Genomic DNA, 16,032 nt, shown 5'->3' with positions numbered 1-16,032 from the left:
GCTCTTCCAGCTGGTCCCCAACCCCTACCTGAACGTCCGCGGTGACGGGAGCCTGCACCTCGAGAGGGTTCGGCTGCAGGATGGGGGTGACTACACCTGCATGGCAAGTAATGTGGCTGGGACAAGCAACAAGACTACTACTGTCAATGTGTACGGTAAGGAAGGCTGACTTGTTGCCTTTGTACATTTCCTGCTAGCAGCAGCTCTCCCTGGAGCTTGTTTGTTGCGGTTCTACTGGTTCCTCCTCTGTAGCGATGGTGCTTTGTGAAGTAACGTGGTGGAAAAGTGGATCCACTGTGCAGGAAAAAACTGAGCCATTGAGACTGTTTTTAAGATAAAATGAAAAGAACACCGTGTTGTGATCATAAAAGATCCCAATTTTCAACATCTTAAAAAAGGTTGGGCTGTGCAGTCATGTTGCACTAACAAAACAGATGCAACTGGAAGTTTACTGAGAACCATGAAAAGCACTGTCTTGAGGAGCTTACTAACTGATAAATGGAATCACAACTCATTGGAGAATTAGAAATAAAATGAATTGTGAGTTTGGCAAAATGTCCACCACACCCCTTGGTCTGTCTTTAATTAAAACATACCAAAAACTACACTGTCAGCAATACAAAGTGTGAGCATTGTGGTAACCCATCTATATTTCAGCTGAAGACACTTGGATTAACTCTGTGGGATCTCAGCCACTTCATGGTTTACTGCCTGAAATTTTCTCATGTTAAATTAATCATGGGAGATGTATTTTAAGCGTCACTGAAGATACAGGAACATCCTTTTATGTTAAGAATAGCTATTATTTTGTAATACAGACAAGTACATGGTGTCTAATAAGGACTTGCATGTTAACACTAGTCTTTGAAATATTTCAGTATTTGAGAACAGAAAGGAATATATTTGTATGTTTTTAGAAGGATCTGCTTTTTGGTATTGTTGCCTTACATCTGATAATCTTTTTTTCTGCTGTTAATTCAAAACCAGCTCAGTTAAGTAGAGGAACTGGGGTTCTTGTTATCTTTTGTTGTTGATTTTGTGAAGTGATTAAATATTTTTTAGTTTGTTTAACAGTCCCTGCAGAAACCATCACTGCAGTCCCTGAAGAATGTTGTAGCATTTATAACAAAGATTAAATAAGCTTAGAGTGTGATCAGTTCATCACTCTAATATCTGCTCTGTTCAAAATGGAAATTGATTGAGATCCAAAAGTGCAGAACCCATTTTCATGAAAGGTGCTGTATAGGTTGAATCATGTACAATATCATTTTGGGAAGCTTGGCCTAAAATGTCATTGGGGGATATTGTAACCAAGACTTTCTTAAGTGATTGCAACCAGCTCTTTGAAATACCTGCAGGTAGCTTAAAACTCTGTAGCTGATGCAATGGCCAACCCATGGCTGACATGCTTTGTCATGAGCAGGTGTTTATTCTGTCATGAGTGACTGCAGAGCGGAGGGGAAGCTCATTAATAGGATGCAGTAAGGAGGCTGAAGATTCTCAAACCCTGCTGCCTGTATGAAGTAGTAATTGAATATAAGGACTTTATTGTAACGATTGTGCTGTTTAAAATCTGACTTCTGCGTGTGTTTAATATTTGCCTTTGGTTTTAGTTCTGCCTGTTATTCAGCATGGACAGCAGATATTCAGCACCATTGAAGGAATCCCAGTAACATTACCATGCAAAGCAAGTGGAGTTCCCAAGCCATCTATTGTCTGGTCCAAGGTAATTTCTTATCTTTGAGCAGTTCATGGTGAAAGCTTAATTGAACACATCATTTAGTTGTCATAAAAGCTGCATGCAAGAATTGCCAACAAAAGCCTCAGTTGTGAGAGACCTGAAAGTCTGGATCTTGTTTCTTAGAGCAGTGCTTTCTGGCCATGGTCCAGCTGTAGATCAGTGTTCTGTTCTTTAGAAGGGCTTTGGTTATCGCTGTATTGTTTTCCTCTGAACATCTTAGAAATTGTTCATATTCCTGTTAGGAGTCAATACTTTCAGAATAGGCAACCTGCCACAGGTTGAAAGTTCACTTTTGTTTTGGAGTCTTACTTTCAGGTGACTTTTTTTTTTCCTTCCAGAAAAGTGTGTCTAGTAATGGCATTCTAAGTGGGGTTAATCATCTGTCACTGTTCAGTCATGTCCTTGACAAGGTGTTTTGACTTCAGAAATCAGTGTCAAGGTTAACTCAGTTGAAATCTTTTTTTTTTTTTATTTGGATTTTGTAAAAATTAGCAAGTTTTCTGCAAGAGAATCCCTGTACTTCTGCTGTTTTTACTGCTTAGACAGTGAAACTCAGGGAGTGGGAAAAGTTAATTTGTATGGATGGAATTTTGGGGCTGGGCTTCTTAATTCAAAATATTTTGTCTATTTCAGCCATAAACAATAGAAGTAGTACTGTAATGTAAATTAGAATACTGCTCAGTTTTTTTTTTTTTTAATTGGGATCTGTAAAAATTAGCAAGTTTTCTGCAAGAGAATCCCTGTACTTCTGCTGTTTTTACTGCTTAGACAGTGAAACTCAGGGAGTGGGAAAAGTTAATTTGTATGGATGGAATTTTGGGGCTGGGCTTCTTAATTCAAAATATTTTGTCTATTTCAGCCATAAACAATAGAAGTAGTACTGTAATGTAAATTAGAATACTGCTCAGTTTAGTCAGACTGCCTGCAAATTATTTGCTCTACAGAACTGCATGAAAGAGCTTGGAGCGTACGGCACAGTGAAGAATCTGACCCAGAGTTATATTAAAAATACAGTGGTTTTCATATGAATGGATCACAGCAGTGGGGTAATCTAAGGGAGATACTACAGGAACTGACATTTTAAAATTCTTTTCATAGTTTTTTTGTTTGTTTCATTAGATATAATTCTATCTCTGTAAGCCTTAGCTTACATTGAATGGAATGATAGTTATTTGTTTTATTTTAGAAGATCCAGGCACTGTGGACTTTTTTTATTTCTTTCCACAGAAAGGAGAAGTGATTCTTCCCAGCAATGTGAAATTTTCAGCAGGGTCTGATGGAAGTCTGTATGTAGTTTCACCAGGAGGTGAAGAGACTGGGGAATATGTGTGTACTGCCACCAATGCTGCTGGTTACGCTACACGGAAAGTCCAGCTGACTGTCTATGGTAGGTAGCAGCTAAAGTCACATCCAGGGTTGTTGTCTGTCTTCCCCATTGAGTTCTAATTCAGGCTGCACAGCCCACTCAGGTGGATTGTAAATTAGGGTACTCACTATGCAAACAGGATTTAAACTAATCTCTTCATAGTGCTTTTGATTTTGCCCTAGCTCACTGGATCCACTTCTAGGCAGTTTTACAGATGGCTGATACTGAAAGGCCTATCCTTCAGCCACTCTAATTCTCTTAAAACCTCCTGATACCTGTTCTTCTTTGGCTTCTTGGACTAGGATCGTGGGCTGATCCTTATTTCATATACAGATAGGAAGTATCTGTATACAAATAGTTTTCTGTTGATAGAAAAATGAAGCACATGCTTGTAATCCAGCTTTGTGGGCAACTAGTGCTGGTATTTGTGGGGTTGCATGAGGGCATCAGCCACTGCCTGAGCTACAGGCACTGCTCATCAGCATTACAGTGATGTGTCTACTGCAGACATGTCCTTAGAACTGGGATTGTAATGTTATGCACCTGATAAAAAAAGAGATGTTTAAACAAGTAAAATTGCATGGTGTTACTTTTGTACAAATACATATATTCATTGCAGCTTCTTGACATGTTCCATGTTATAGTGAAACCTAGAGTATCCAGGCCTGGAGACCAGCAAGGAAATGCACATGATAAACCCATAGAGATCTCAGTAATTGCAGGGGAAGATGTCACACTTCCATGTGAAGTAAAGAGCTTGCCACCCCCCATAATTACCTGGGCCAAAGAAATGCAGCTCATATCTCCATTCTCTCCAAGGTAACAATGTTTGATGAAAGCAAAAGAGAAGTGAAATTGCACCTAAGCTTTCAAGATTTTGGAAGAGTATGTGATTTCTAATTGCCACAGGATCAATTAGAAGGTATTAAGTTGTCCAGCATGTGGACTCTGTTTTACTAGGTCTTGGAACTCTTCTTTCCCAACCCAAACTTGTTTCTCTTCACAAAGGATGCCAAGACCATGCATTGTTGTGCAGCTTCCATTCCAGTGTGTGTTTATGCCAAGACAAAAGAGGTCCTGTTGTATTTGTACTGCAGGGGTGCCCAGGGACCCACATAATCTGTGTCTGATTAGAAATGTTTTAAAACTGTTTTGATTTTCTTAAGCACTTCCTATTTATGCTCAGGGGAGCATTGTCCATGATTCATGTGAAGTCTGGGCTGCCAGTAAAATACAGATGATGATAAATTATTGGGAATGCTCAGAAGGGCTGGTTGCTCTCAGTGTTTTGGATCCAAAAACTCTGCAGATATTCTTGAACATGTGAAAACATAGCTATCTGCACATAAAAATGTTGACAGCCTTATAGAATGAAGAGTCAGGGACTGTCTTGTATATAGCATGGGCCACAAATCTGGTGTTCTTCCTTATTATTTCAGTATGGGACAAAATGAGAGAGGAAACAAGTAGGTGATGATTCTCTGTGTGTTCCCAGTGAAGTGCCAGGTACTGTCATGGGCTGTGCTGGTGCTTTCTAGTCTTCAGGGTACCTCCAGAGGGGTAAAGGCTACAGCTGTATCCATGAACCAGGAAATGGTCATGCTGGCCAGATGCACACTGTATGCACACAGATGCCTGTTGTCTAGAGCCCCTCAGTGATCCAAGTGGAAGGAATCAGCCACTGTCAGCTGAGTTAAGGAATTACACACCTGAGAAGATGAGCCTCTTTCCCCTGTGGCCAGATCTGCAACTCAGAGACATTCCAGCCTTCAGCCAAGAGCTGCTGGGCCAGCCTGTTTGCTGAAAGAGGCTTGTGCACAGAGAGGTGATTGGTTGTTGGTCATCTGTGTTTGAGATTTTCTGCCCTGTCCTGTGAGCACGTTGCACACATTAACAGATCTGCATTTTTGGTCCCTTACTTGTCCTCATTTTACCTCAAGAGACATTGATAAATTAGGCTACTTGCTCAGGGTTGTTGTGGAGAGATCCAAGTTGTCCAGAGTAGCTCAGTCTATTCCATAAAATTGTTTACAGATGTCAGCAAAAGTTAAAGAATTAGTCCAAACAAAATTGTTTGAGACCACCCAGAGATGATGTTAGAAATGTGACCAGTAAACAAAAGAAGAGTGAAATCAGAATTGAAGAAACTTTTATCAGGAAGCAAGTGTAATTAGTGGACAAAATAATGGAAGATAAGTTGCCCCAGCAATCTATCTTTTGGGGTTATTAAAAAAAAAGTGTTTGGAAAGATATGGGCAGCAGAGGAAGAAACAGAATACCAGACAGATTTGGGTGGCCCAGAGAAAAAGCACTTCACTTTCTTTCCATTAATCTGCCCATTGCAAACCCAAAACACACCATTTGTTCCCATACGATAACTGTCTGAATCAGAGCATGCCAGAGACAGGCAGACAGATGATACCACCAATTCCCACCAACTTGGTCTAAATTTTGTATATGACCTTGAGGCCTAGGTTTGAGTTCCTTCCTGTCAATTCTTAGCTGTAGTTTTTTCTTCCCTCCTCATTTTTCCCCCTATCTCTCTTGCTTTTAATTTCTGCATCAAAAGAGTTGGACTTATCTGGCCAGTGTATCTTTTAATGTTACCAACCTGTGACCTGAGCTGCAGTACTAGTACACATCAATACTATGTAGTTAAATATTTAGTGGCGAATAATAGTGACAGTTTTTGTAAACATCAGAACTGGTGAACTCTTCAGAAACTCCCCTTCTATCTTTAGCAATCATAACATCTCTCCTGTGAGGATGAAATACTACCAAAAGTTGTGTAACTTTCTGCCCCCGATGACCAGGCTGAGCAAAAATTTGTGATGGGAGGTTGAAGAGCTCCATTTCTCTGCCTGATTTTTTTATTTTTTATTTTTTTTTTTTCATTTCTAGAATCTCCTATTTTGGATCTCCTATTCTGGATTTTGGATCTCCTATTTTAGATATTTCCTGTGTGTTCTGAATGTAGTGGTTGAGTACAGCCCAGCACAGTGTGCCCTGTGAATTGATGTTATTTTAGCTCATAGCAATCATGAGCAATGTCTAAGTAGAGGTCATTCACTTCTCAATGCATGTTTGTACAGTGTATCTGTTTCTTATTTTTCCAGACACACTTTCCTACCCTCAGGGTCAATGAAGATCAGTGAGACACAAGTTTCAGACAGTGGAATGTATATCTGTGTAGCCACAAATATTGCTGGGAATGTGACTCAGTCAGTGAAGCTAAGTGTACATGGTAAGTTTTAACTTAAAAGGATAATCATCTGAAAGTTTCCACATGGAATTCAGCATCATAGAGAGCTTTTCAAATATTTTTCCTTATGTATATTAAATGCTATAGATCTATATTCTTTCAAGTCTTATTATCTTATGTAAATTGGTATTGGTTATGTGAAAAAGGAAATATTGCATACATGTGCACACATATGTATACACACACCCCTTCTCCCCCCCCTTCCTTTCATCTTCCTTTGATTCATGGAAGAATTGTAGCACAGTATGACCTTTGGCTCTTCTTCAGTCAGCCAGAGGACTTTTAAGAACTGGAAACTTTTGTTCTAACGCACTCGCATGTTCTCGGTGCCAGAGGTTTATCAGGAGTAAGTTTGCAAACAGTGGCTGAGAATAGTTAGCTGAAAGAGATGTCAAGTTCATTGCATCACAGAATAGTTTGGGCTGGAAGGGACCTTTAAAACTCATCGAGTCCAATACCCATGCAGTGAGCAGGGCCACCTTCACCTAGATCAGGTTACTCAGTGCCCCATCCGACCACGTTCTACCAACTTGATGACAATTACATATCCCAACTGTTCTAGCCAAAGCTTTCTTGCAGGCCTGCTGAGGTGGCAGTGGAACCAGTGTGCAGCTGTGTCACCTGTGGATAGGCAGCTGCTCCTCGTTTTGCAAACAACTGCATGCATGGATGTTCTGCTGTACCCACCTTTGCAAACCAATGCTTTAACCCATTTTACTGTACTTCTCTGGCCGAAGCAGTGCCCTGTGCTCATGCCCACCTGCTCCCTGTCAGTACAGGTATCTACTTGCTCAAGTTAGGACCCATGTTCCCTGTCTGCCTTACCATACATTATCACCTCTCTCTCCTGCTTCCCCATTATGGGCCCCCAGCCACAGTCTCTTACCCACTTACACAATGTCAGATATTCTTAGCTCCACACTCTCGTTTATTCCTCCTCACCTGTGCCAGACAAACACAGGTTGTGGCACATGTGCCCTAGCACTGGCAGGAGGTGCAGAGGAGAGGGTGTGCAGGATCCAAGACCTGGCACAGCCCAGACGAGGCTGATCGGTTATAATTGTGGGTCTACAGATAGTTCTACTGTGATTCATGTGGTGTTTGGAAGTGTTGCTGCCAATGCCCATTGCCAGGACATGTCTTGGAAGTGGGATCACATACCATGAATGTCCAGGATTGCCCCCAGCAGCTGTGAAACGTTCAGGCTACATTAATTCAGTTACAGTGGCTGTAACAGACTGATTCTGTGTGTAGAGAAGTCTGGTATCAGGGCACATCTCTTTTATCTGTAACTGTACATTAATAGAGTCTGGAGAAATGATGCTTGTTATTCTTTCAGACATTCTTTGTCATTTATTTTTTTTATTGTCAACACTCCTTAGAAAGAAAAACACTGTGGCCAAAGAGTTATGTTGAATTTATATTATTCTTTGAGACCAGCAAAATGTCTTCCAGTCATATTTTATCTCCTTGTCTGAGCTTTTATTTGGAAGTATATGAAGATCAGGGATTAGAGGAAGGAAATTAAAATGTCAAAAGGAAAATATAATTAGCTTTGTCATAATAGCTTTAGAATTGCTTTGTATTATGAAGAGCCAGTACCCATAGCTCTTCAAATGTGCTTGTTATAATATTATTTTATGGAAGTCATGCAGTAGAATTTGAAAAGTAGCTTCTTCAAATAAGTTCAGCAGTGAGGTGTTGTCCATATTATGTGATAGAGAACATGCAGATCTGCTTCCTCAGTTGCTCAAGTGAGGGAATTTGGTTTCAGTGAAGAGGACATTTTCTAAAATGACAAAAATGGAAAATTACTTCTTTCAACAATGATCTTGTACATAATTTTCTTCTCATTACTGTGGACTAAACTGGTCTTCCTTAGTTCCTCCCAAGATACAGCGTGGGCCTCGAGTCTTGAAAGTCCAAGCTGGTCACAAAGTCGACATCCCCTGCAGCGCCCAGGGGGTCCCTCCCCCAACAACCACCTGGTTCAAAGGCAGGAGTCCTGTGCCAATGGATGGTGGGCAGTTCATCCACAGCCTGGATGGAGCTCTCAGCATCACCAGTGTCCAGCTTCCTGATGCTGGAATCTACAAGTGTGTTGCTAGTAATGCAGTGGGCAGTGACACGTCAGAGATAACAGTACAAGTTCAAGGTATCTATCTTGGGGCTGTAATCTTGCCTCCTGGGCTGGTTGGGATCATTTCATGCCACTGCTCTCTGGCTTGTGTTTTGGAGGGCAATGCTCTTGGCTGTTGATTGTTTCAGGATGCAGAATCCAAATCTTCTACAGTTGTGTTCTGCTGTTAATTAAGGACAACTAGAACAGGTAAATAGTCTTTGGAGAGTTTGCAGAAATAAGAAAAAGAAACGCAAAAGAAATGTTGGTTTGTTGGGGTTTTTTTCATGAAAAAAACAACTTCAAACTACTTATGATCTGGTTTTATAGTAGGTAATGAAAACCTCTTTGAAAGAATCTCTTCATGTGTTGAGGTATCTCACATTAACAGAGACTGTCTCTGAACTTGAAAGTCTTGTTGCAGCTTTCAGTGGAATTGGAATTGTGTGAGCTGCAGTTGAGCTCTTCACTCAGTAAGCTGTTGACATGGTGATGGGGCAACAGTGGTCAGTGTGCCAATTTGAATATGTAGTGTAACACCTCAATGGATGGGTGACATACATCAATATAGTATGAGTGACTTAAACTAAGCAGGAATTATTTCTTCTTTGTACTAGTCTAAAGGTAACATTCTGATCCCTTTGGATTAGAGGTACTGAGAACCACTTGTTAAATACAACAAAGAACTGCCAGTAACTTAATTATAAATATTCCTTGTCTAGTCTCAGTGTGCACACAAGTTTAAAATGAGATGCAAGAACAAAGGATAGAAGTAATACTAATAAGTGGTATGAGAAAAAACTGTTCAAATAGTATGTTTTGGATTTTGCAGAAACACTGTCTGCCCTCAAAACCCATAGAGCAGGTTTTAGACAGAACCAGTTTCAGTAACACTTGAAAACCTCTTTGTACTGCTCACTTCCTAAACTCTTGCTGAAATCAACTGCTACACTATTGTCAACGTAAAGGGGGTTATTGGAATTATGTGACTGAGAGACACTGAGAAGCATTATGTATTGCCAGGCCATATTCTTACATTCAAGAGCAGTGGCCAAAAATTCTTTGGGGGATCTAATTTTCTTTCAGAGTCTCCTACAATCGAGGATCTGGACCCTCCATACAATAGTCCCTTTCAAGAAAGAGTGGCAAATCAACGGGTTGCATTCCCATGCCCAGCCAAAGGTGGGTGTCATTTCTACTGCCTACACTGACAGAAGTATATTTTCCTGTTGACCACTGAGAATTATCAAGTTTCTGTGTGCTTCTTGTTATGGTGCAATTGTACAATCTGCACAGTATTTTCTGTATATACTTTGTGTGGAAACATTCAAACTAACAGTGATTTAAATAACCACCATGGGTGCCAGTTCTGTGAGAAGTCATTGCTAGCCAGCAAGGATGTTATAAAGTTTAAAACTAAGATGTTTATTGTTAAAATCATACTGTAATGGTATGATTTCCTCTAAGTTTAAAGCTCATGACCTCCTTGTGCACTGTCCTTGCCAGCAAGACTTCCAGCAAGCAGTGGGAACTGTTTGCATCTGTTTGTTCTGAGCAAAGCATTTCTTGAAGTTTCACTTTTTCCTTGCTAGGTATTCCAAAGCCTGTCATCAAATGGCTGCGTAATGGAAGAGAGTTGACAGGCAGTGAAGCAGGGATTTCCATTCTGGAAGATGGGACACTGCTGATCATAGCTTCTGTTTCTCCTTCTGATAATGGAGAGTATATCTGTGTGGCCAGCAATGAAGTTGGAAGCATAGAAAGAAAGTACAACCTGAAAGTTAATGGTAAATGATGAATACAACTATTGGGGGACTATTTTTGAAGAACATCATCTGTTTCATTGTTGGAAATTGCATGCCCCAAATTTGCCCATGTGCAGTTAAATGATAAAATCTAATCTGAGTGCTTCCATTTCTGTCATGCTGATACTCTCTATATTTTTTCTATTGTTTCTGTGTCTTTTTTCCATGACTTTATGCACAAGCTATCTTTGTTTGGCTCAAAGAGCTGGGTGCAACTTACTGGTAGAGGGAAAACTTTCATGCAAATAACAAATTCTTTTTTTTACTGTAGAAATTTAAGATTGGGTGATGGACCTGCATTTCAGATATAAGTATGGGAAGAGTCATTTATCAGAATGAGCACAGGAGAATTTTGGCTCCTGATACTCTTCTTCCTGAATCCTAGTCAGAAAACATAAACTCTACAGGTGGCCTTGAGATATGTTTTGATATTTTGCTTCTTACAGAGCACTTTTATTCCAGCCTTGTTCACTTCCCATGATAGATAGCTCTGTTCTCTAAGCAGGATTTTATTCTGACTTTATTGTGCGAAAAGCAGGAATTCCATCTTGTGCCAGCAGGGCTCATCAGCAGGGTTTGAACTTTCTAATCCACCACATAAGGCCGTTCTCTTTGCCTTCGTAGTGGGACAAATGACAGGTAGATGTTATTGGGATGACTGGAGCAGTGTAGAGGAAGGATGACTCTGGAATCTGCTTCCTTTTTATGCTAAGCAAATAACGTGGGATTTAAGATTAAGAATAAAGTTAAGATTAAATAAGATTAAGATTAAATAATAAAATTATTCTCTTAAGATGTTGATGGTGATAGTGTTAGAGTGAATGTCCTTGGGAATCACTGTTTTTGGGCAAGAGAAGAACCCTGTTTTTTGATGAAGAGAAGGACAAAAAGACACATGTCCAGCTCCAAAAGGCAAATGGAAGTGTTGGGGATGGAATGAAAAGGGTCTGAAAAATTTAGATTAGAGAGGTCCTTGACTTGGGAGGAAGGAGGAAGTGGAAAACCACTGGTATAAAAGGCTTAGTACATGACTTTGAATTTTCTTGTAGTTCCTCCTGAGATAAGAGATCAAGAAAAGGTGACAAATACATCTGTAGTTGTCCATCACCCTGTCAGTCTCTTCTGTGAAGTATCTGGTAACCCTTTCCCAGTCATCTCCTGGTATAAAGAAGATATCCAGGTATGTTCAGGTAACCTAACTGAAGTAGTGTAGCTGTCATCAGCCAGTTCTGTGTTGGCTTTGGAGTGCTTGATATGAGAGCTCATTTAAAGTAAATTCATGTGCATGCCTTTGTGTGTATTTAAACTGCACTGAGAACACCTGCATGGAAAAACAGCTAAATATGGCTAATCCATTCATTCAGCTGTTTAGTAAGTCAAAACTGAAGTCTTAATTTTCAGGTTTCCCCTAGGAATTAGCCTTAGCAATCTCCCAGAATTGTAGATGCCAGAGTCCTTGCAGAGGGGACCAGTAATGGTATTTTCTTTAGTCTTGTTGATGGAGTAATAAGAATTCTTGGAAGTTATTTGAATCCCTCTGGATTATCCTTCAGTCCTCTGCATCTACTTGTAGCTGAAAAGTGATAGTTTAAGGTGAGGAGAGACCCCTTTATGCACCTTTCTGCCTGACCATTACTCATAGACAAAATAATTGTGAAGTTTTCCCACGTATGTATTTTCAGCTACAAGTCATCTTGAATAGATTGCAGAAGTTGAGGAGATTAGTGCTGTAACTGAAAGGGGAAACATATTATCCTGAGACTAAAACTACCATTTTCTTATAAAAATCCAGCTGTGATACTTGGCTGGTGTAACTTGGATCACATAAGGCTAATGTCTTGAGTTCTTTTAAGGTTGTGGAAAGCAGTACTCTCCAGATTTTGCACAATGGGAAGATTCTGAAGCTCCTTAAAGCTGCTACTGATGATGCTGGACAATATTCATGCAAAACCATCAATGTAGCAGGAAGTTCTGAGAAGCTGTTCAACCTAGATGTACTAGGTTAGTTCCATGGCTTTGCTTTTCTGTTTGTTCTTTGTTTTTGTTGTTTTTTTGTTTGTTTGTTTTAAGATGATGATATTTAAGAAGCCAGTACATTTAAAATAATTACAATCAGGTTCTTTCTCTCACTGCCCATTAAATATTGGCTGCAAAAGCACTTATGGTGGCTTCTGAATACTTAAACCTTTCCACTCTTGCAGTAACAGACAAAATGCTGCTTTTCATTACTGGATTTTGGTCTTTGATACTTTGGTTTGTATTTTGGATGTACAGCAGTTTAACTTAGGAGTTGTTTTACCTACAGTTCACTAACACAAGTGTGGCAGTGCTTGTCATGGTAAAAATGATGTTGTGATCTATCAAGGACTCCCTTTGCAGTGGAAAGTGCAGTTGTTTTGGGGAAAAAGGATGATCCACTCCTGCATTTCTTCTAGGTTCATAGCATACCTTCCTGCTTACATACCAATTCTTCCTGTAATACTTGTCTTTTGAAAGTTCCACCAAGTATCATAGGTGCTGATAGCCCTGGTGAAATGGCAGTCATCCTCAACCAGGAAATCAGTCTGGAATGCAGAGCCAAAGGCTTCCCTTTTCCTGACATTCACTGGTTCAAAGATGGCAAGTAAGTGTATTGTAGCTTTTGTGATCTGTGTCTGGGTTATTCCTCCCTTAGAACACAGAGGATGAGCTATACCAGCAAGCTCTGCTTTCAACTATTCAGTGTTCACTGGATATAATTTGTGGTGGTGTGAGGTGGTAAAATCTTTAATCAGGGGTTTGCATCCTGCTTTTCTTTGTGAACTGTGCCATTACTGACCCTGGCACTTGCTGAAAACATCTATAGTATCTGAAGCAAAACACTGCTTGAACCAAGATGGACTGAACCATTTCTTGGAGTTTATTCTATCTGGATTATTTTAAACATCAGTTGTTAAAATACAGTTGTGTTGCTTGCATGATTTTTTCATTGGTAGAGAGTACCCACCTCAAATGTTTTTCTAGCCAGTGCCTTGTGCAGTTCTGCATGTAAACATGAAAGGTTTTAAAATGTGTGTAGCCTGTGTGTTTCAATTCCTCATCTTATCTTCCAGGAAAGCATACAAAGAGAAGAATGCTTGGCAGCTTAAATATTAGCTGAAAAATGAAATGGGGTTTAAAAGTTTTTAGATAGTGTTGGTGTTGAACAGTGTAGTTCAGTATGGACACTGGCTGGTATTCACAGATGTGACAATTCCCTGTGGTGAACACAGACATTTTGTGATCAGCAAAGGACATTCATGTCCTAAGTAATTAGAAACAGGAACTGAGATCAGGAATGGGACTCTGGCTCTCATGCTGGCGTCCTGGATGACCTGAGTCAAGTACTTCTGCATTTGGGTTTCTCTTAAGAACTAGGAATAGTTAATTATAACATGGTAGTTCTTCAAGAAAGTGCCAAATGCTGCTCTCTAATGGTACATTTACTGCCATTGAAGAACATCTTATTACTATCAGTTTCAATTAATGTTGAAAGGATGAAGCCAGAGTTCTATGAAGCAAAATAACCTCTATTCCAGGCCCCTGTTTTTGGGGGATCCCAATGTTGAGCTTCTGGACAGAGGTCAAGTTCTACACATCAGGAACGCTCGAAGGGTTGACAAAGGTCGTTACCAATGCAGTGCCACCAACACTGCTGGCAAACAAGTGAAGGAGGTCAAGGTGGTAATCCATGGTAAGTCTGCAGAAAGCCTGATCCTAGGAGGTTCTTTGGTTTTACTCTTAAGATTTCTTTTCTGAATGGAGATACTTGGACAAATATAAATCAAGGCTCTGATCCTGCAAAATGTGTGTTAACAGAACCAAATATGCATCTGTTCACAAAGTGATCTTTTTGAGCATTTATGTGCTTTTTTATAAATTTCTAATTGGTGAAAGCAAAAAATCTTGAAGGGCCTTCTCACATCTTGTTACTCTTTAATTTTGACTAATGTATTTAATTATCACATGAGCTTCATTATTTTCATCTTAGGATAAAATTAATTTGAAGGTGTGTTTTTTTTTTAATTTGAATACACTCATGGTCTTATTTTCCCTAACCTAGTGCTGGGAGTAAGTTCAGCCAGGAATAAATTAAAGTTAGTGTAAAGTTATAAAGTAAAGTGCAAAACCAGTAAGAATCAGTCCTAAAGTCTTTGAGAAAGAATGTTCTAGATGATCTTCAGGTAGTGTGATATGTCATCTTGCTTCAAGTTGTGTAAACTGAGGTTATTCATAGCAAAGGAAGAAGCACTGCCCTGAAATAACAGGACTATTATTCTTGTGAAATTTATAGCACATGGAGTATCCTTTTTGTGTTTTAACAAGTAGTGGAGTCTTGGCAAAGACATGGAGAACAGACAATTCTTGTGATTCATGTAGATAAGTTGAATGTAAATTAGGTCATGATCAGTTGGAAGAAAAAGATGGAAGAGATTGATGGAAGAAGGAAAAAGTAGCTTTTTAAGAAAGACTTCAAAGGAGACAAGAAGAAAAGGTTTTCAAATTTGCAGACAAAGAATCAGTAGAGATCGCGGGGAACAAGTGCAGAAATGTGTAAGTGGTGTGTGAAAGGGTAGGTGTTTGAATCCATGAGCCTTAAGCTGGTGAGTCCTCCTTTGCTATGGATTTTCTTCTGAAGATTGTCTTTCTTTCTGATAACTGAATTTATAATACACTATTTCCCTTATCTGGGACATCTCTGGAACATGGAGCAACCACATGCACAGATATGTGCCTGTACAGCAGTCATAGTGAAATCTCTTTCCACTGGGGACAAAGAAAATACTGTGAGGACTCAGAATTGATAGTGGCTTTTTGATATTAGGGCAATAAAAGAATAAAACCCTCCCAGATGAGCAGACCTTACTTCAGGCTCTTCAAAACAGAGAGGTGAATTTGTGATAGTAAATATCTCTAGTTAGACATTTCTTATTAATCCTGGCTGGACAAGTGGAAGCCCACAGAGTCAGTGAGGAACCTAGGTGTGATTTAGCTCTCTAGCCCCACTTTTGGCTTTGAGATTTTCTCAAAACAGCATGTTACAAGTGTTCTTCAGCTCTGTGGGTACAAGTATTTGCTGGTAGAGAAACACATTCACCTTTGAACTGGGTGTGTTTCAGCTTATTTTATAGGTTTCTATGATTCTTACACAAGTTAATTAGGAAATGTTTCATCATGGCTTGCTGATCTGAAAGACCCATCTCATAGATATAGATCCATTTACTGACACTTTGCTTAATGTTTCTGTGGTGGCATTTTAAATAAACACTGTGGAAGTCAGGGGAAGTCTAGGATATGCTGAGTGTTTTTGGCAACAGAGGAGTTAATGTGTTTGCCAGATGTCTGGTACTTTCAGCAGTCATAAATTTAGTTGTTGCCAGTTGCACTTTGTTTTTATTACTTCTACAGAGATTTACTAACTCTTTATATTGGCTGATTTACACGAGAGCTTGTTTGCTAGAAAAAAATAAATCTGAATGCTGCAGCCTAGCAAGCAAGGGAAATTACTGTGGGCCAAAAGTTTAAAAAATAGGAGCTTAAAGCTGGACTGTTAAGCTTGTATTTAGTCTCCAAGTAAGTGACTTCATCCTCAGAAGTTTGGAGTGCTGAGCAGTTCCCCCTCCAGTCATAGAGGCTATTTGATATATGTGGTATTTTAAAGAGCAGGTTGCTGTTCCTCACTGGGAGGATGCATCTCCCAAAGTGTGCAGGGATTCTCTT

General features: G+C 39.7%; 1 protein-coding gene across 1 annotated transcript in view; it reads left to right on the top strand.

Moving 5' to 3' along the window:
- Window positions 1-16,032, top strand: part of HMCN1 (hemicentin 1) — a 193,881-nt gene that overhangs the window by 91,578 nt on the left and 86,271 nt on the right. Inside the window, exons 20-31 of the mRNA XM_009997856.1 lie at window positions 11-155; window positions 1,614-1,726; window positions 2,969-3,128; window positions 3,752-3,926; window positions 6,224-6,351; window positions 8,252-8,524; window positions 9,575-9,670; window positions 10,081-10,275; window positions 11,343-11,473; window positions 12,147-12,294; window positions 12,790-12,916; window positions 13,851-14,005. Coding sequence (XP_009996158.1) covers window positions 11-155; window positions 1,614-1,726; window positions 2,969-3,128; window positions 3,752-3,926; window positions 6,224-6,351; window positions 8,252-8,524; window positions 9,575-9,670; window positions 10,081-10,275; window positions 11,343-11,473; window positions 12,147-12,294; window positions 12,790-12,916; window positions 13,851-14,005 — 1,846 coding nt within the window. The remainder of the gene's footprint in view (window positions 1-10; window positions 156-1,613; window positions 1,727-2,968; window positions 3,129-3,751; window positions 3,927-6,223; window positions 6,352-8,251; window positions 8,525-9,574; window positions 9,671-10,080; window positions 10,276-11,342; window positions 11,474-12,146; window positions 12,295-12,789; window positions 12,917-13,850; window positions 14,006-16,032) is intronic.

This window comes from Chaetura pelagica, unplaced genomic scaffold, assembly GCF_000747805.2.
Source record: "Chaetura pelagica isolate M959 unplaced genomic scaffold, ChaPel_1.0 scaffold655, whole genome shotgun sequence".
NCBI classification, from domain to species: Eukaryota; Metazoa; Chordata; class Aves; order Apodiformes; family Apodidae; genus Chaetura; species Chaetura pelagica.
The sequence above is the reverse complement of the archived record's forward strand: the minus strand, read 5'-3'. Positions and strand labels throughout refer to the sequence as shown.